Source organism: Anser cygnoides, chromosome 1 (assembly GCF_040182565.1).
Source record: "Anser cygnoides isolate HZ-2024a breed goose chromosome 1, Taihu_goose_T2T_genome, whole genome shotgun sequence".
Lineage (NCBI taxonomy): Eukaryota > Metazoa > Chordata > Aves > Anseriformes > Anatidae > Anser > Anser cygnoides.
This window is the reverse complement of record NC_089873.1, coordinates 10,860,230-10,882,197: the sequence shown is the minus strand read 5'-3', so window position 1 is coordinate 10,882,197 and position 21,968 is coordinate 10,860,230. Positions and strand designations below refer to the sequence as shown.

At 34.7% G+C, this 21,968-nt stretch overlaps 1 protein-coding gene across 7 annotated transcripts in view; it reads right to left on the bottom strand.

The window, feature by feature from the left end:
- Nucleotides 1-21,968, bottom strand: part of CACNA2D1 (calcium voltage-gated channel auxiliary subunit alpha2delta 1) — a 406,577-nt gene that overhangs the window by 43,704 nt on the left and 340,905 nt on the right. For 3 of the 7 annotated variants that reach the window (XM_013180420.3, XM_066983093.1, XM_013180423.3), the window contains exons 13-18: nt 14,611-14,689; nt 12,526-12,575; nt 10,859-10,948; nt 7,816-7,884; nt 6,200-6,274; nt 3,751-3,825 (exon numbers count right to left, since the gene is read on the bottom strand). In XM_013180420.3, the coding sequence (XP_013035874.1) occupies nt 3,751-3,825; nt 6,200-6,274; nt 7,816-7,884; nt 10,859-10,948; nt 12,526-12,575; nt 14,611-14,689 (438 nt within the window). The other 4 variants (XM_066982964.1, XM_066983016.1, XM_013180424.3 and 1 more) reach the window with 3 other exon arrangements.

The window sequence follows — 21,968 nt, the reverse complement described above, 5'->3', positions numbered from 1 at the left end:
TAGATTTTTCCTAGTAAGCAGGACAGAAACTTTCTAACATATTTCCAGGTCTATGCACTCTAATGCACTAATCACCTCCATCCAAAGTTACCTGTACATTGGGTCTCCTTTTTCTCAAATTAACTTTTGGTATGCCCACACCAATATGCTGAAGTAACAGAAAAGCAGTAATTTATATTTTTACACTATTAGTAAACAGCCCACTTATAGAAGTGAAATCTTCCCTACACATCTCTATTTTCCAGTGCACACGTACTGGACCCAGGGACTAGGCGTCATTCAGCCCAGGAGTTCCAAGCTCTCTATCAGAGTTACACACAGGTTTTGTCTAGGGAAACAAAATCTAGACATACGTTAAACGATGTGAATTAAGTTAACAGAGAGCTCTCCCTCCCAATGTACTCTGCCAGAATTAAAATGTGGAATACAAAGAGTTTCACCTTTTGTTTACTGTTCTATCTGCTCTTAAATCTATCTTCCTCTACATTTCTTTCAAAATGTAAACCGTAAGGTCAATACCGAACCCTACTGAAAGCACGTGGAGTTTTATAATTACCATTAGCTGTATTTTGATCAGAACCATAATAAAAGTGAAGAACAGGATGCTAATACTTAGAATGGACATCAAAAACTGAATTACTATTTTCAAATCCTATCTAACTAAGACTGATCTTGTTAACACATGCTTAATGCAAACTAACTACTCAATCTAGTGACTATACTTATTTGGTGGGACAGGTACTTGTTTTTCCCAGAAGAATGTGAAAACACACACACATGGGAAGAAAAAATGTAAAAATAAGTATTTGCTTAAAAATGTAATATAACTAATTACAGAAAATTGAAAAAAAATAGTTTAAAACCATATTAAAATGAATGTTTAAAAATGTTTCCAATGTTATGCTTTGACGTAGTTTACATGCACAAAAATAAACACAATGGGAAAGTTTTTAACCTGCTTTTGAGTCTGCCTTTTTAAGAATTTTGTCATTTGTACAAACAACTTCACAATTTCAGAGTTTCTAAGTTTTTTTTTTTCTTTTTTTTTTGTGATATGATACTGCAAGACTTTTTCAAAATATTAATTGTGTTGAACCAGTTTTGATTTCAGGTAACAGATTTTCAGAAGGAAAGACATTGAGAAGAAGGCACTACTGGAAGTTTAATACACCCTCACCTCTTCAAAGGTAAAGACGTAGTTATGTTTTAGTTTACATCTACAGAAAAACTGCTGTCAAAGAGGGTTAAGATGTTGTTAGTTAATACGTTAATGGCTACCAGGATGTTCAACTAAAATTAATATGACATGTTAAAGGAAGTCCACGAGTTCTAAATACATCCATCTTTGGAGTGTACCTTAGTTTTAAAACGTAGTTCTTGTTTCAGTCTGTATAGCATGCACTACCCCAAACAAACTGGGAGTGAAAAAGTCTAGTCTGTGTAACTGTTAATAACAATAATAACGCACAGGCTTAATATTACATTTAGATATTATTGTATGACATAAAACACATCACATATAAATCATCCTTTTTTAACATACAGTAAATCAAACATTTGAGCAGTATTTGTAAGCAGCTCCAGACTTCTATATCCTTTAAGTAAAAATATCTATGCAGAGAAATTATGACAATTAGTTTCCTAATAATCTGTCTCAATCTGCCTAGATTTTGTTGGGATGAGATGAGTTTTTCATTCTCTAACAAAGGTTCTTTAGTGTTGTGAGTTTACAATTGCACATGAGATGAACAGAATCCGTATCTACCAGTTTCTCACAAAATGGTGCCTAAATGAGAATGCTACATTGCTTCATTTTATATTCCTTCTGTTAACAAAATGCTAGTATCATTTGCATATAAGGAAAAGGTAAACCACCTGCCATCATCTGAAGTTCTAATTATCTCTACTGAAGAAAAGATTCTAAATAATGATGCAATTATTTGTGTCAGAATATTTCCCCAAGCACAATCATCAAATCAAAACTTTCAGTTTTTAACACATTATGAAAACCAAATGTATATATATAGAAATTGAAGTGCTTGCAAATTATGAAAACCTATAAAAAATTACAAAATCCTTCTTTTTCTTCTTGTTTTTCTTTTTAAAAGTGTACTTTCAAAATAAATTAACAGGGATATTCCATCAATAGTTAAAATCAAGTTATTCCTTCTCTTCTCAAAAAACATACATTTCTTTTGCTACACACTTGGCAAAAGATTTCAAATATTTTTATTGCTTCAGGAAATTCATTCACATATTCACAATGCAAATTTCCTCATCTTGAGAATTAAATGAATCACTAAAATATGTAGATGAATTCATCATTTATTTCCCTGCCTTTGACAGTTAAATATGTTGGAGTACTGAAAAATCCCTCTTGTAGCTATTGCAGGACTTTCTGGTGAATAAACAAGAGAGGACAGTTGCACAGCCATGAGGTCAGAGACTTGCTGCTACTCTGCCACGGGAACATGGCTAGGAGGAATAAAGTGATGGATATGCATCCAATTTACCAAACACAGTATTTCCATGCCTAAAGGCAGCAAGTACAGGCTTTAATTACTTAAGAAGTTTCTCTTAAGTGTACTAAGTGCTACGAAATAAATTATAAATGTGAGTAGGGTGCCACTGAAGTTTAAAAGCCATACTAGCCTCATTTGCTTGTGTATTGAGTTCTTACATTTATCGTGCCTATATATTGCTCAAATCATCTAAATAAGAAACGTTAATATTGACAGCTGAACTACATGGATGTACTCTTTGATCTGCAATACTTACAGTGATTCACAATAATTTCTGAATTGTTATCTCTACGTTATCTATCAGCCTGGAGTTTATTTATTTATTTTTATTAATTCAGTTTTAACTTTACCTCTTATAGAATGGTGCATTTGTGCACTGTGAACAACTTGAACAAAAATTGCCAGAAGTATGTTTCTAATAGAATTAAATCATTTTGAAATATTCCATTAAACAGAAGATTTGTTGACATGGAGAAACTCTTCACTAAAACAGAGTCTGAAGTTTTGATTTCTTAAAGAAGATAATAAAAAAATCAGCCATTCACCTTGAAATGTCTTACCAAATCCAGGCAAATTCCATAAGGAGATACATTTAATGTAGGGTCAGGATTTAATTGATTGATAAGAAACCAGACTAAAATCTTGGTCTTAAACTTTACTGAACTTTGAGAAAAAATGTGTCCTAATTAGATTTAGATAAATATTCTGTGTCTGAAAGACCTTTCTCAAGTTGAAGTAAAATCTAGCATTCTGGGAAAGAGTGATTTGCTAGATCCACCCCAACTCTGCATCTGAAGTTTGTTTCAGCTCTGGTAAACAGAAAGTAAGCAAAAAAAACACCACCATCATCACCAAAAAAAAAAAAAAAAAGTAAAAAAAGTATGTACTGTCCCCTGTTTTCTGTGATTTTCCAAGTATGAAAGTTTCAAATTCTGAAATGAGAAAGCATCATAACACTTATTTCACATCTATAAATGTCTGTGTAAAATATACATCTCCCTTTCTTATTTTATTTTATTTATAACCAAATTCAACAGAAGCCAATATTAGTCTGTTGACTAAGATGGATTTAGATGAAGCCATACACATTCTGTGGATTTTCCTGACATCCCACAATGGAGAATTCTTTACAGTTGTTCTCTGGGACTTTAGACAGATCTTATATATTTCTGTTATTTCTGACAATGTCCCCGTACTACAAAGAACTAAATTAGAAGGCTTTTCATACCTTTGGTTGGAGATTTGGATGAAGTAGCACATACCCATTAGGATCAATTGCAAAATAATATCCATTTGGACAAAGCTGAAAGAAAGAAGTGAAGTTTGGCATTATAAAGCTTTAAGTAATAGAATTAATCAGTGGTTTTAAAACAATGGCCACATTTAGGAAAATACATTGCCTCAGGCATCATGAAACATGTGAGATATTAATCTCAAGAAGAAAAATTTTGAATGTTTACTCTTTTAGAATAGTGAACTTGGTAGAATAGTTTGGGCTTATGGGACCTCTGGAGGTCACCTGGTCCAATCCTCCACTAAAAGCAGAGATAAATTGAAAATAAGACCCTAATTCAAGCTTAGACATGTTTGCAGAAGGTCTTTGAATACCTCCAAGCATGGAGATTCCACAACCTCTGCAGGCAACCTGCTCATGTTTAACCACCCTCACCGTAATTGTTTTTCCTTATTTCTAGTTGGAAGTTCTCCTCACACAATTACAATGATTGACTCGTCTTTTGCTATATACCTTCAAGAAATGTCTGGGTCAATCTGGGTCCATCCAGAGAGTTGCATTCAATGATTCAGTGACCAGGTAGAGATCAGTGACAAGTGTTGTCCCTATACTGGGACCACTACTGTTTAATATCTTTATTAATGACAGACAGACAGAACAGGAACACCCACAGCAAGCATGTGGATGACAGCAAGCTGAGTGGTGCAGCTGACACGATAGAAGGAAGGGATGCCATCCAGAGGGACCTTGACAGACTTAAGAAGTGGGCCCACATGAACTTCATGAAGTTCAACAAGGCCAAGTACAAGGTGCTGGATAAAGCCAATCCCAAACATCAGTAAAGAGGAATGAATAGATCATGAGAAACCCTGCAGAGAAGGACTTGGGGTTACTGGTGGATGAAAAATTAGACATCAGTGAATGTTTGCAGCCCGGAAAGACAACTGTATCCTGGGCTTCATCAAAAGAAGTGTGGCCAGCAGACCGAGGGAGGGGATTCTCCCACTCTACTCTGTTCTCGTGAGACCCCATCTGGAGCCCTGTGTTCAGCTCTGGGGCCCACACCATAACACAGACACGGACCTATTAGAGTGGGTCCAGGGGAGGGCCACAAAAATTATAAAAGGGCTGGAGCACCTCTCCTTTGAAGAAAGGATGAGAAAGCTCGGATTGTTCAGCCTGGACAAGAGAAAGCTCTGGGGAGACTTCACTGCAGCCTTTGGATATTTAAAAGAGGCTAATAAGAAAAACAGAGACGTAGTAATAGGACAAGGGGTAATAGTTTTAAACTGAACGAGGGTAGATTGAGATTAGACATCAAGAAGAAATTCTTCACTATGGGGGTGGTGAGGCACTGTTGGATGCCCCACCCCTGGAAGTGTTCAAGTCCAGGCTGGATGGGGCTTTGGCCAGTCTGATCAAAAGATGTCACTGCCCATGACAAAGGAGGTTGGACTAAATGATCTTTAAAGGTCCCTTCTAACCCAAACTATTCTATAATTCTATGATCTTCTCTATAACTCCTATTAGGTACACGAGAATGAAAAATTAGATCCCCACTTGTTTTTTTCTTCTTCAGTCTGAACAAACCCATCTCCTCATATGCAAAGTACTCCAGCCCCTTGACTAGCTTAGTGGCTCTGCATTGGACTCTGCCCAGCATCTGAATATTTCTTGTACTGGGGAAATCAAACTCAGACACTGTACTCCTGACAAGGGATTATGAAGATGTTTACTACACAGATGACCTTTTTTTTTTTTTTTTTACTGTAAGGACATACTGCTGGTTTATGTTCAGCTTGTCCTCCATTATAACTCCATTATAAAGGATCTGTCCTTTTCTGCCTTTTCAGGCAATTGGTAACCAGCTTGTACTGTGGCATGGAATTATTCCATCCTAGACTGAGGACTCTGTATTTGCCTTTGGTGAAATTCATGATGTCCCTTTGCTTCCCAGGATGTTGTTTTCCACAGTACTGGTTATTTTCTTGGAAATTCTCTAACTAGATGTCTAAATATATAAATCAGTCATACTGGGTAGTGTACAGATATGTATATTTAAGAATTTTTCTATAAGAAACTGTCCTATATAAATGCTAAGTATAATTACTACCTTTAGTAATTGTTCATTTTGCACTGTGATAAGAACCAAACACTTGACTGGACAGCAGCCTAAGGCTACAGAATAATAAATACTTGGAATATGCCACCCAATGTAAAACTTGGCTTTTATGGATGCATACTGATGGACAATTCATACAGAAGCACAGAAACGGCTGGAGAGAAAACTGTCAGAAAATCTACAGAAAAGAATATATGAAAAGAAGCCTGGTGGTATTTTGACTCACATCCAGTCATTGCTGTATGACTTATGAAAGAGCACGCAAAGAAACTGTACATTAATTGTGCATAAAAAAAAAAAACACCAACACAAGCAACTCACCGTAAAGCGAGGTGTCAGTTTTTTTATGTCCTCCAGAGAGACATCAACCCCCATTACTCCAAGAATCAGCTGATTCTGGTAAGATTCCAAAATGTTAGGATATGTTTGACATATTTGCAATGCAGAATAACTGCAAGACATTGAATTTTAATTTTGCCTTCATCTCGTTTGACAATACTACTTGAAAAGTTGCTTATTCACTTATGTGCCTATTTTAAATACTTCAAATAATAACAAAAGTGATTCAAAATAATACTCAGAAGTTAGTATAGAATAGGAAAATGGTTTATGAAGATGAATACAGATGCTTTTCTGGATGAACGAACAATAAATGCAAGAACAAAAGAGGTGAAATATGCTCTTTGTCCAACTGGTATAAACCATATAGAGGTACTAATACATCCTCAGGTTGGGCAACTAACAATTAACCTCTTTTGGCTATGGTACAATGATGAATAAAACCAAAAGCAAGTAAGTGACTATAACAATCATCAGCATTTGAAATCAAGGACTCTGAGCATACATTTACTTCACTTGTAACTTGTTTTTCTACTACAGAACAGTGAGCAAGTCATTTGCATAGTATCACCTCAATCATTCATCTTTTTTATATAAATTTGAAATATGTGTCGGAAGATGTATTTTGCTGTCTGTCTCTTAACATTCAAGTAGAGACATAAGACAGAGATTTTTTTTTCCCTCTAGGTCCCCATCTTCTGTACAAGACCAAGGCTGTTTTACTTCTCAGAAAGACATCTTTTGATAATCGTTAGTCTTTAGCTTTGCAATTAGACTTAGTGATTTCCACACATTATCCTGTAGATAAGACTGTGAAAACTCTTTGTTTGGTTGTTTTTAATTGGAAACTAAGAGTGCTATTATGAAAATAAATGAAAGAAATGGTAGTGATCAAATTTGTATTTATTCATTCAGAATGTATGTAATCTCAGAGAATCTAAACAAAAGAATATATTGGCTAAACCTCTATATATTCTGATCTGAATGAACATAAGTATCATATCAAATGTGTAGTATTTTACCATGTACCAAAAAGCATATTCTAAATCTGATATTTAAAAAGAAGCATTCTGATTTTGGAAAGAGGACATAAACTGATTCCTTATCAGACAGTAATAGGAGTAGGGAAATGTATTTAGTACTTAGATTTTAATATGTATACACAGTCCTATTTTGTATTATCATTACAACCAATTCATGTAAAGTCTCTACATCTTTGCCTTTTACCCTGAAACGTCATAGCTTCACTGATTTGTTATAAATTATCTGGGCTTCCTTTCTTGGCAAGGCCTAAATTATATCATCTTCTATTTTCCAATCTACTGAGCCCTTAGCTCATTTTCACTGCCATCAGGTCACAGAGATAGATCAAGGAATGTCATACCCTGAAACTCAGAACTACAAAAAGGGTCATCTACATTTTCTTGTTCCCAGGAGGTTATCAGGCAACTAGAGATGACACATTAGTTTCTGATGTAGAACACAATTAAATTGTAGAAAGTTTTGTGGAAATACACATTTTTTTTTCAATGTATTTAAGCATTAAATTGAATTCAAATAACTGAAATATGTTTGTTTTACTTTAAGAAAAAGCTTACTATTTTCCCATTTTGTTCCTTTGTTAGATTGAAGACAGGCAGAGTTCCTGTAATCACAAGGCCCAGCTCCTACGAAACAATCACATGAAGATGGGAGAAAAAAACTTTTTAATTAAATAACAAATATTGAGCTATAATACATTAGAAAAATCCATAGATTACAGTAGCTAAATTCTAGAATAGAGTCTTGACTTTAAGTTTGAAAAAAAAAAAGAATGGTAGTTACACTCCATTGATTTTATCCATAGAAAGTTGAAATTGCATTTTTTGTGAACATGTATGAATGAAAATAGTACGTTGCTCTTTAAAAATAAATGGTGTGCAACAATTTGGGATGTAATAGTTTAATAAAACCTAAGTGCTATGAAGATGAGTTAATAGCTACAGTTCTCACTATACTAAGATCTTTGGATAGCAGAAAAAAGGAAAAGGAAAAAAGCCAGACGAAACTAAAAGATAGTTAATAGGTAGTCAACAAATACAGTCAGGCAAAAACAACACAGAAAAATCCACCAGGTAATGCTACAAGTTTTCATATCATCACTACTTTCTTGCAATGACTATCATCAGTTCTACAAGATCACGTAGTCTCTTCTGGTACAGAGGCAAATAATTTGCACTTATTTGGGAAGATATAAGAAATTTGCTTTTCCTTTAACAGTCACAATCCATACCAAATATAGGATTCAGAAAATCATACATTTAGATAACCAGAAAGGATTGGTTTTCCATCCTAAATTATTCACAGATAGGTTTCTATCATTTTTGTACTGTTTATTTTTTATTTAAAATTTTATTTTCTTTCTCTGGTACTTCCTCCTGTGTATTTTTAGTGAGGAGTCATGACCTCTCTTTGCTTCATTAGAATAAAATAAGCTAGAACACTTTCTTAACTCACTTTGATGAAATCAACTCTCCATTTGCTCTATCTACTAGAATCTTTTTGAATTGTAATGCATCTTTCATGAATTTAATTTTCTGTATCAAATTGAAAGGTGATGAGATTGGTGTTAGTAAGGTTACAACAAGCAAGGTGAAAAGAAGTAGACTTTTTCAGAGAGTAAGAGAAGGAGAACTGGAGATGAATCAGAGGAAAAGATATGGGGATATTCTTTAGTAGGACCATTGAAGAGATAAATAATAAAACAGGGGAGGTACATATGGGGGAGGGGAACACCCTCCCCCTTCTCCCAGTGTACAGTAAGAGAGGACAATGACTGTGAATAAATTGTGAATAACTGGAAAACCTAAAAGGATCTGAAAATTCTGTGATTATCTTGCAGAAAGCAAGGGCAGAGCAAAAGTATAGCAGACACAGAAGGGTGAGAAAAGAGGTCCAAATTGCCACAATACGTCAAATAATTAGAGACAGTCTTGAAAGACAGCCTCAAGTTAGAGTACCTCTTTAGGACTTCATGATTTGAATTTAAACCTTACATTAGTATTTTCAAAAAGTATACCACTCCAGCAGGCTGAATTCACGTGTGATGTTTGCCCCAAAAAACTGCTGCTGGAATCACCTCTTCTGACACAGTAAGAGATGAAGAATAGCACAAAGTGATGAGATACAAGAAGGACAAGCCCTACAGGAGCTTGCTTCAGGGAACTTAAGATAACGAACCGGTGTTACAAATCAGTTTCAGTTAACATCAATTACTGGGAGGGTGGAAAAAAACGGAGTGGATTAGACACACCTGTGCCCTCATCTGTGATGAGAAAGTCCACAGATTTCAACCTTTACCTCAACAATTTAGCTTGGGTTGGTCTTCACCTAATAAATATATGACTAAAATGTCCTACTTTTTATAAATACATACATATGCAAACACACAAATATACATATAATTATATATATATACAAAGACACTTAGAAAACACACACATGCAGAAAAGCTTGAAGGAAAGGCTGAATGAACACACTGAAAGCATTCAACAACGTGACAGATGTCTGCAGGTATCACTCTTCATTAAACAGATCTCTTTCTATCCCCAGTTACAAATTTAGCTGTGACTTTACAACAGGATGTGTACAGACGTATGAACTTTGGTCATAACATCCTTTATGTTTCCAGTAAGTACCTCAACAGTAACCAAGAAAACATGGTTAATGAACTTCTGGCCATTGAAATTCCAAAGAAAAATGGGTTCCTCAGTGTCACGCTTGGTTCTATGATGTGCTGATAAAAATTTTACAATAATGCTGACGGACAGGAGGAAGTGGACTTTAACATGACATTAAATGACTATGTGAACTTGGATAAATACATGATTCCAGATGACCATTTTACAGTAATTTTTGCCTAGTTAGAGTTACTCAGAAGAAGGTTATCTAGAGCAACAGATTGGATTGCTGCTAATAATACATTGCAGTTTGTAGTTTCCTGAATATGTTTGTTTTACAAGACCAAAATGATAAATTTAGCAGTAAGGAAAGTGCTTCATATATCTTTTTGTTTATTTCCCCATTATATACACTGTCCAATTAAAGAAATCATTACCTTGAGCAAGCAAGCAAGTAATTACACTAACTATAGTGCTTTAAAAATCCAAGGTCAAAATTTGTACAAATACCCAGTAAAACTGACAGGTTTCATTCTGTCTGGAATTCTTAGAAAAATAAAATAATGCTAATAATAATAATAAAAGAGCAACTCCACACCAGTAACACAACTGATGATGTCTAGTGCTGCACAGGTACAACACAGGAAAATTTTTGCTTCTTTTCTTTCGTTAATTTGAGGACAGCCACGACCTGCTCTTAAGGATCTGTGATTAGGATTAATTGTTCTTCTCTGTTAAAGTTGAGGTCAGTCATGAGAATCCAGATGCAAAGACCAGCATGTTGATATGAGCTGTTTAGAAAATTGCTCTATTGAAGTGTTCAGATGCTGGAAATGAATGAATATTATGTTTGAAACTATAGAACATTGAGTCTGAGAAAATTGGGACTGTGGAAAATGGAGCCCTATACTTACTGATTTGCCATGCCTTTCTTCTGAATAGATCAAGATCTTACTTTACTAGAGATAAATAACAGTCATACCAGAGCATCCAGATAGACATTTGTCCATTGGACCTGTTTGGCTTTCTCTCCAGCTAAAACCATTGGTCTTCCCAAAACATCCAGATATTCCTGCCGAAAAAAAGTGTAATAAACTCATCAGAGGGTAGTTATTTGATCAAAGTCCAGAATCAGCAATGAAAAACAAATAACACTATCAAAATAAAAGCTATGGAAAAAAAAAAGATAAAGATTTAAAAAATTCAAAATTCACCACTACTATGGAAATTTGATTTAAGTATTTCTTTGTGATTTACTACCCAACAATTCAGTCTTCAGTTTACAGTATCTACCGCTAATGCAATTCCTGTATTTCAGTGTCTGTTGCTCATTCACATGGACCTTACAGATCCTTATCCACTGCTGTCTTTCTATGAAGTGAAAATTAAAATTATTTCTGTTCAAAAATCAATTGCTAATGCCATAATGAAATTATAAGTAGATCACAGAGCCTTCAGCCCAGAAGAGACAGTGGGCCACAAAGAGAGAGTGGTAACAGCTGGATCCTACAGCAAGAACTTGCATAACTCCTATTGCAACAAAACTTCCGGATTTTTAAACCTGCATAGTCCCTACCTTCCCTTACTTCTGGAGTGCAGATAGAGTTGGTGATCTTATGAGATATAAGACTTCTGGTCTGGCTTGGAAGTGAATGCCATCAAACTCATTTCAGTCTTCAACCTTTCCAATTTGTCTTAACATTTAGGAATATTTCTTGCCAGACAGTATCTGGAAGTGTTTAACAGCATCAAAGGACTCTAATTCAAGCCCCAAAATTACTTTTTTTTTTTTTTTTCCAAAAAAACGTCATGCCTGGCCTTGGAAGGATAGAGAACTGTTGTGGTAGTTCTTTGCTTTTCTGAACATATGAATACATGAACTTTCAGACAACAGAAATGAATATCTGTTCATCTACACTGACAATTTAGATCATATCATGTAATTCCAGGGTCCTGTGCCCTTAGTTATCTACACTCATGTTTCCTAAGTTGTCCCTGAATTTTGAAAAGTAAATGCTATGGCTGGTTGGACCAACCCAGGAACCTCTTGAATAAGCAGGACTGTATCAGGCCACTGTATCGGCCCAGCTGAGTTCAGACACATTAGCAGGTTTATGCCTTCACATGGTTCCATGGCTTTCTCCAAGCGATACAAACTTGTAGGATCATGCTGTTATGCCTGGCATGAGGCGGAGTCTTATAGACAAGCTATAAGAAATTGCTATTTTTACAGAACTTTATAAAAAATGCTATCGTGTCTCAGGATCAAAGGGGGACCATGTAAGTACAGAAAGAAAACTTAGCTCAAAGTATAGCCCTTGTGCAGAAAAGGTCTGCAGGCTATAGATCACTTCAAACGCTAGGGTTGTGTGGACATGGCCAGCCAGCTTTAGAGGATGATACCATGACTAGCGTGCTTGCAAGCCACTGTAGGCTAGGTGGACAGGGTAATAGGGATCACATTAGAAATTGGCTCACTGCAAGTACACAAAAGGAAAACATAAATTAGAATACTCTAAAAGATTAATCATGTATAAATGAAAGCCTTATTTTTTTCTCTGTTCTTAATGCATTGTATCTTTATATTTTAGAACAGAAACTACTCCACTTTGTGTTACAACTGTTTCTGCATTTTGCAAACATGCTTACCTGGGTGTTTATTCTTATGGCTCCAATGGATGGAATTTCATAATAATAACCTAAAATTCAGAACAGAAATAACATTACCTTACTATGATACATTTCTAACCCCCCTCACCTTAGGGAATTTAATTTTCCTTGTAATTTGCAATTAAAATTTTATAGAAACTATCATATATGGATGAAATCCTTTTTTTGTCAATGCCACCGCAACACGTAGCCACATATGATGGGTCACCATGCCATGCAGGCCAAGCTAGTTTAACTCTTAGGTAGTGAGAGTGTATTATGTGTTTCTCTTGTCTGTCATCTCTAAAACTGAGATAATATACTGAATTTGTATTCCTGTACTCTGAGTTATTCTGATGTGCCAGCATATTTAATGGTCATTTTAATACACTGTGATAGCAACAGTGAATATGCTGAACGCACACAGGAATGCAAGTAAAACTACAGTCTGTGGCAATAGTGAAGTTCACAACATAAAAATATAAGGCACTCTGTGGAAAGAAAAAAAACCTGTAACTGGTATTTCTTCTAACTAAACATCAGGAATGTCTTTATTCATCATTGATATTATCACCTATTTGTTGGAATTAAAAATATTGCCAATATGCATCAATAAGACTGAAAAGAAAGGCACACTGAGCTCCTGATTCAGAATGTGAAATCCAGTTTCAGACCGCATGAGTTTGTAAATCAAACTGGAGAGAAGGAGCAGGACTGGAGAGGTCAGAGTACCGAGGTTAGACACTTACTTTGCCTTAAATAATGTGTGACTTGATAATAAATTAGAAGTTTTAACTAAGGACAAGTTAAATAAAAATTTACCTCTTTGGATGTGCAAAGAATTGTATCAATTTTGAAAAGATGAGTATGATCATTTTCCCTTGGTAATATGACAGAGGTGGTTATTCTGTAAGCCAGTTGGTTTGTTTTAGCACAATGGAGTTTACATAGTACTTTGAGATATAAAGACATTACTTTAAAAATCTTTGTTCAAAAATCAAATGTTGATCTTCTGCACAGTACAAAATTTTCTCTTGAAGTTGTACTATCTTTTGCATAACTTAAGTCAGCATACAGAGGGATTGGTGAGGTTATGATACACATGCTGTTCACCCTGGCTATAGATTCTTCTGTATCATTTTTTCTACATCTGTATCTTTCTCTTTCTCTTACCTTTGGTTTATCCTATTCTTATAGGATATTCTTCTTACAGGATATTCTTCTTCCGTGGCTGTCTTCATTTTCAAGACCCTCTGAAATGTCTCCTGCCTGTCTCTCACCTCTTGCTTCTCATTGAATTTTTAAACAAATACTTTCACATTTTCAATCAGGCTTGGAAGGTGGTCCATTTAAAATATAAAACAATATTATTTTATAATTTCTCTCTTTTCTATTTATCTGTATTTACCTCTTGTCTCTCATTCCCTAATTATACTGTGAGGTGCTTGAGACACCTCTTTCTCACACTCTTTCTAATTGCTTCTCTCCACTTTTTTTTTTTTGTGCAGAAATTCTAGAAGAAAGCATTTTACTTTGTTATATTTACCCTTTTTATTTTTGTTTCATTCTACATAAAGGAACTGGTGTAAAAATAAAAAGATGCACTAAGAAGCTAAGAAATTACAACAAAAATAATTCTGAAATTTTCAGAGAAAAAAAAAAAAAAAAAAAAAAAGATGATCCCTTGTAGAGAAAAAACAAAAAGAACACTAACCAGCCAACCAACCAAACAAAAAATCCCTTTGTCCAAACTCCTTAATATAAAACAGCTTTGCTTAATTTTCTTATCTGTCATCAATTCCATCTTTTTTCATAAACGTCTATTACAATAGGAGTGCTCAAAATTGATCCATAATATCTTATTTTTATTATAAGCAATATTGTATCATATTCTTCTTACAACATACTTTTAAATAGTCAAACATGTAAACATATTATCTATACACATGTATATATGCATTTATTTCATCAAGTAACTTTTTGTAACTTTGATTAAAAATACAAGAAAGCTAAAAAAAAAATTTATTTTTTTCAAAAATGTTAAAGATATTGCTCTAGCAAAGAACAGTCTCAAAGACACGGTACCTTTATTTTCACAGGCCATCCACTGTATAGGTCCTTTATCATAATTATGCTGACCAACAGAAAATGTGAACACACGTACCTATCCAAATCAAAAAACAACAACAAATATAACTTAAGTATATGTAATTACTTAGCTGTTACTCTCAAGTTAATTATAGCTGGATTTTTGATATATTTGAACAGAAAAAGAAAGCTGTGAAGTTCCAATTTAATATCAATACAATAGATTCACATAGATTAATACATAGATGCATTATGATATTTTACAAATTCCTATTAAATATTTGGGCCCACCAAGTAGAACTCGTGAAGAATGTTTTCATACATCTTTCATGCTTTAAATCTCTTACACTGATTACTGTCCATAAACCATTTGAATTTCATTTATATTTTTCTAGGGCATTAATAATAACTCTTTGGGTTTTATTAAATCAGTTGACATTAGAATTTCCAATTAATTAAAATCAACATATGCATGGGTAGCAGAATTCAAAGCAACGTAGAACAGCATTTTTGTTTTGCTTAAACTTTTAGTCTTTTTCTTGTAAAACCACTAAATTAGTTCAACAGCATTCGATAGATTAAGATCCTGAAATTTCACTTTAAACTCCTGATATTCATTAAAGCTGTGTGTTTTATAATCTCAGTTCTATTCTGTTTAGCCAATGCAATTCCAATTTATCTCTGCAACTCAGGGGAGTCATAGTTCCAGAGAAATACAAAAAATGCTGTCCAAGTTTTGGACAGAAAACAGGGTTTTCAGCTGAGATTATTTTCCATGAAAATTGTCTGATCTGAATGAGAAAAAAAATAAAACAAGCAAACAAACGAACAAAAACTAACATTATTTCTGTACACAGATTAAAAATCCTACAAGACAAAAACTACAAAAACTACTGTAGAAAAACTACAAATACTGTGTCTTTGTTTCCAGCTGAATACTCTGCTCAGAAGATTAAATTTTCTGGAAAAGTAAAGAAAAATATTTTCCCAACAGTTTTAATAAGCTGATCACTATTACTATGTCCATCTGAAGGATTGTCCAAGTACCAGGTGGCCTTTTCCTTTTCAGACATCTCTTTCTTTATAGACCTTTAACTTTACCACAGAACACATCACAATATGAAATCAGAATACAAATTCCTTTCTCTGGGACTGAGTAAAACGGTAATGTTTTCTTTAAATACAGTATTCACAATATGACGTTGCAGATATTCCTTGTAAACTACTCTCTGATTGTTGCTACATTTTAAGTGGTTATTTATACATTTTTTCATCACTTTATTTAGCATGTGCTATTTACTACGTAAATCTTAATTTTCCAATAAGCAACAAAAACAGTGTGACACAATCAGAGCTTACACATTAACTGAGAGATGTAAGAATAGCTCCAAATCATCAGTCAGCAGCTAGCAACTGGCAAAACTTTATTACAGATGACCCCTATGTGGAAGAAGGGCAAACCAAGGTTTGTGCTAGATGACATTTTAATTAGCAATGTTTTGATTTTATTTATCTGTACAAACCTTTTGCTTCTAGCAGAACTAAAGCAACTACTCAGACATATATATATATATATTTTTTTAAATGCAGACATAATTTGAAGCTCTAATGAAACCACCCTTTACAGAGGCATTTCTCAGTAACTATTCAAGCCAAGTGGAGTTTTAGTTACACAGACAGGTACGGGAACAATTGTACAGGTGATGCTAAAATATTGTTCTCATAGTTCATCCGGATAGAAACAGATGAAAAATACCTTCCATTACCTTGAAAATGACCACACTGCTAGTGAGAACATGACTTCAACTGATATATTTGCAACTACTATTTTTTTTTTATTACTGTATCACATTGTAAAATCAAGTTACATTTACCATCCCCCATTTGTTCTTCACCTCTTTTACAAACTGCCAGCTATAACCCTTCTAATAGACCTTTCTGCTTCTATTTAATTACCACCCATTTTTTTCCAAGCTAAATATCACAATGTTGTTTTCTATCAGTATCTCTCAGCTCACATGGCCCCTGTTTTCTGGTCTTCTTTTGGACTCACAACTGTTCCCAGTTTAGTGTCCACTAAACACTTAATTAAGATTGCAGTCTTAAAAATTATGGTGAAATAAAGACAAAACCCACTAAAGACCACTAGTTAGATAGGCAAGTGACCTGATGTCTCTTTTAGATTAAAAGTAACTAATTAAGTAAGAAAGAGTCATGTGGGTTTGCTTGTGTGTGTATAAAACACGACTCAATTAGACTGCACTGTCTGGCATTTGATCTCAAATATAAAAATGAAACACTGCATTGGACTGAAGTTTCAAAATGATATGTAATTTAGGGAAAAGAAGCAGCATGTCAAATCTGCAACTAATCTATAAAGAATTCAGAATTTAAATTATTGACAACAAGCAGAGGACAATATATCTGATTTACTGTTCCTTGGATAATTAACAGAGATAAAGAACTGCAATGAAAATTGGAGTTTTTAATTGTTACTTGGTTTGGCAAGAGGGTGGAACATTCAAAAGAGTTTTCTTTTTCCTATTGCCTCATCTGGAATTGAGTAGAATGACAGCCCAGCTGGAAAAATGAGTCAGCAAGTCAAATTAAACAAGACAATCTTAGCAAAAAAAAATAAATAAATAAATAAAATGCTCTGTGCTAACATTTTCTGTGACAGAACCCAGAGTCAGCCAAAGGACTGAGATGAAATCTGCCTATACCTTTTCCTTATAGACATCTCTCCAAAAAAGACAAAAGGTTTCTAAACTAAAAAAGACAGGTTTAATTACTTTAAGTAGGAAACTTACTAATGAGAACTTGGAACAATTATATCAGAAACAATGGATATAAGCACCTCTCCCTTTGCTTGTCCTTCCATCCAAGTTTGGTTTCAACCAACTAAGTGGATTTCTGAGTTGAAGCAAACTGCCAAGTATCTTTGATCCCAATAAGTTTTTTTCCATCTGAAATAACCACTGAGGCCTGATTATTTCTTCTCTGTGCTTCTCTGCAGTCTCTCAGATTCTGTGTACACTACAGGCTCCTGGGTCCTAGGTCTCCTTCCTTCCCCCAAACCTTTCCCTAGGGAAGAGACAATCTTGCCTCCTTACAAGGGAGATCCATTTGTTCTCTTCCTATAGAAACATAACAATCAAATCAATAGAAAAACAATAGAACAATCAGGAAGAAAAAAAAAAAGAAAAAAAAAAGCTGTCATACTTTCTGTTTTTCATTGGGACTAGTGAAAATAAAGTTATTCTAGAAAACTCACAGCCTTATGATGGAGAAGAACTAAAGATGGTCCCCATCCTGCTCTGCCGGACAGGTCAGATACTGTCTTGAAACTGTTCTTAAATGTAAGAGCCCTGATTTTCACTAATAAGTGAAAGTCCAGAGCTGTGTTAGTTCTGTCAGGACAATACCGTGTGCTGGTAATGGGTAGCTCAATCTCTGTATTCCGCATTCTCTGGAACTAGTCTTGGGGGAGAAAACACACACACTTTCATTCTTTTTATCATTTATTTACCGTATAAATAGAGTAGAGTAGAGCAATATCCTTATTAAAGTTAAAAAGTTTAGAATGTAAGTTGTAAGGACAGACAGACAGCAAGTGGCAAAGGCTGCCCAGAGAGGCTGTAGTCTGCACCCTTCGAGGTTTTCAAGACCAGACTAGTTAAAGTCCTGAGCAACCCAGTTTGATCTTAGTCCTGACCCTGCTTTGAGAAGGACATTGGATGAGAGACCTCATGAAGGCCTTTGCATCCTGACTTATCCCACAATCCTTTGAAGGATATCAAAGAGAAAAAAAAAACTAAATCCAACTCCTAATCAGAAAAAATAGTAGACAACAGAAAGAATGGTACAGAAAATAGAGGAAGAAGTACTTAAGGAAATATTATATAATAATATATTATAATAATATATAGTCCAGGAGTCGGACTCAATGATCCTTGTGGATCCCTTCCAACTCGGGATATTCTACAATATAGCCTAATTATATAATTACTTTGTTTTTTATTTTGCACTTCTCTCTGTCAGAAAAAGTGTATAAAGATCAAGATGAACAGAAGCATTCTGACTGCTACAGATGAGGGGATAAAGGCACTCAAGAGAGTTGTGAGGAAAACAACTGACAAACTATCCACAAATAGGCTACTCTGTTTACAGATCTCAGTTGCATTTTTTCCTATCTTATTTCTTCATTTTGCTATTGGAATAAAATAAAGCAAGATTAAATTAGACTCTTCCTTTGGATGTGTCATGTTATGAGTACTATAGAAATGTAAACAACCAGAGAGAAGTTAATTCAAAGCAGTTACTAAGCATGAAATCACACTTACTGTTTAGACTGCTACATACACGTGTAGGCAATATGTGTAGTAGGCCTGTAAGACTTTGAGAAACTACAACCCCTCTGCAAGAAGTTCTGAGTGGATGAATATGCATTTATTTTGACAGATAAATTATTTTTCTTAAATTCTGTGCTGCTGTAATGGGAAAGCTACCAATAACCATCTATGTGCATCTCTTCATTATTCTGTTTAGGAGGAAATTAACTGTCTTGGAGATATGTATTTCTCCTTATCAGATATCAAGGGAGCTACCTAGTTACTTTACTTGACTATTAATTAACAAAGTGAATCCCATCATTTTACCACAATCATGTAAAAGTGTGCAAGACTGCATCTTTTTCCACCATTAGTTAAACAAACTTGAGTCAAAAGTTGATCTCATCAGATCATGCAACTTCAGTTTTTATAACGGTATGATTTCAGAATATATTAATCTGTCCTTTATAACCGCAGATAAAAACTCAGATTTTTTTATTTTATTTTTTACTATAGACCAAAAGGAGCTATGGTACAGAGGAGTAAATAATTCAGTAATTCTAAAATCATCCTGGAAATTATTTTTCCCATTACTGTGTTTATATAGATTATCAGATATGATAAAAAACTGTTTGCAGTTAATATTTAATATGTACACTTCTGAAATGATAACAATATACCAAGCCTATTTTTCTGAATAAAATCATAAAACTGCTTTTCTATATCTCATTATGCACTCTGTCTCCTAAATCCCTTTTAAGCTCAGCTTTTAAACCACTTAATCAATTCGGTACTCTTCTGATCAGGGAATTTTGTGGTTTTCAAGCTGCCACAGTTTAAATTCTCAAAATTCTCACAGTTAAAATTCTTTTTTTTTTTTTTTTTTTTACTTTTCTTTTCTTTACATCCATGGACTTACTCCCATAATCAAACAGAAATTTGAAGATGATTTCTCATTTTGCTATGAACTAACTGAGACCAAAAGGCATTTATGAACAATTTGAACCTAGAACAGAAATTTGGAGACATGATCTGAAAATCCTACAGACTAATTTAGAAATTACCTAGGTTAGCAATAGGAAGTGCCAAATACAGAGTTTCACCTAAGTTCTGTTTCATAATCTTTTGTTCAGGACTGGTAGATTCAGAACTTCCAAAGACACAATCATGAAGCATTTGGGTTTTATCTATAAAAGTAAAGCAGATTCATTTTACTAGGAAGGACAAGGAGAAGAGAAAGAGAAGCCTTATGTTTACCGGCAGGAGTAAAGCTCACAATATGCTAGAGGGAAGTTGGTTAGTCTATGTCTATTCAGTAAATAAAATGGGACATAACCCATTTTCTTTCTCAGGCTGAGGAGACAAGCGGCACAGCATGGTTCACATCTCTATGGCTACATTATTTTGCCTTCCTCCCTCCCTGTCCCACCCCCCGCGTTGGGTGATCTCATTATAACGTCTTTTGGGAACAGCCATGGTCATGCTAGCCCCTGAACTGAACGCCTTGGATCCTGTTTGAAAGAGCTGACTGCCACAGGCCAAGAACCATGCCATTGGGTCTGTTAGCAATTAGACAGTGTGGATAAATGTGAGCAGTTCTTCAGCCTACATGCTGGATTTGGTTAGTTTGTGGGTATGGACACAGCTGTGTGATTCACTCATACGAGTAAAGCTGGTTTTCTTGTGAAGGACTGAGCAGGGCTTGCTTTTATCAAAATGCCTGTGACAATGATGCTTCTAATCTTTTCAACGGGAGCTTAATACTTAGGCAAAGGAGGTTTGTGTTCATGTTTCTTAGTTTAAGCAAATTCGTAACTTCCATTGCTCTGAATACCAGGCTCAACAAAGTTCAGAAGATGGAGATTTAGGCTTTTGTACTCCTTGGACTGCCTATGCTCCTAACAGTAACTGGGCAAAACACAGAAATGACCTCAGATGCTAAGGTGGTTAAGTTTTAGAGGTCTAAAACTCAAAATGGAGAAGTCAAAATTTTATCTCAAGTTAGAAAATAGCATGATACACCAACAGAAACGTTGGTTTTTGACACCATTGTATTTTTGACACATATGTCCAAATTAGGATCTGCCTCCTGCTTTGGGTACTCTCCAGAAATAGTTGTAGACTTGGGAAAAAAACAAACCAACACGAAAAACAATAAGAATTTACCTCCCGAATACTTAGATGCAAAAGACAATTGCAGGCTTGATATCTTTGAACTTATCGACATGAAGTATGTATTAATGCATTTCATAAAACACCTACTCAAGTCTTTCCACAATTGACCCTCTAGGCTCTGATTCAGCAAAAGTTAGATTAACTTAAATGCCATGCAAATAAACCCCTTGTCATCAAAGGAAAAATGCTTTAATTGAGGCACATGTTTAAAGACTATCAGAGTAGGTTCCTGAAACTATTTTTCTAGACATTTATCCACAATGAATTATTTCTCCCAGACTTTCTGTGTAGATCTACAGTCTTCCCTATCATTAATATCTGTCATTCACTTCAATGCTACCTCAAACTTAAAGGTGCTATGCTGATTTATGAACTCCTAGTCTAATTGTAGTCTATGTAATTATAACTTAGCAAAGAAGAGAAATAATGGCACTCTAAAATCAGTTCACATTACAGTCTAACACTAATGCTTCTTTGAGCTAAAAAAAAAAAAAAAAAAGTTTGTAACACATTAGGAGATTATTGGAGAATCTCACCTGTTTTGGATATAGCTCCCTTCTAACATAGGCTCCAAAACATTTAATGGTCCTAATATTTTGGGATAATAGACCCAAGAACGCTGATGTGTGGTGTAGTTATATAAAATTGCTGTACGAAAGGAGCTAACACAAGGATTATACTTGAAGTCTTCAGAACATAAGGACACAATGAAAGCTGTTCAGTGAAGAAGTCTGTCAAGTGAATGCAATAAACATCCAAAATGTGTTTTCAGAATTGCAGTGTTTCGGAAGTGAAAAAAGTGGTTTTGTCCAGATTTTTTGTTGCTTCACAATGAAAACATATCTGCAT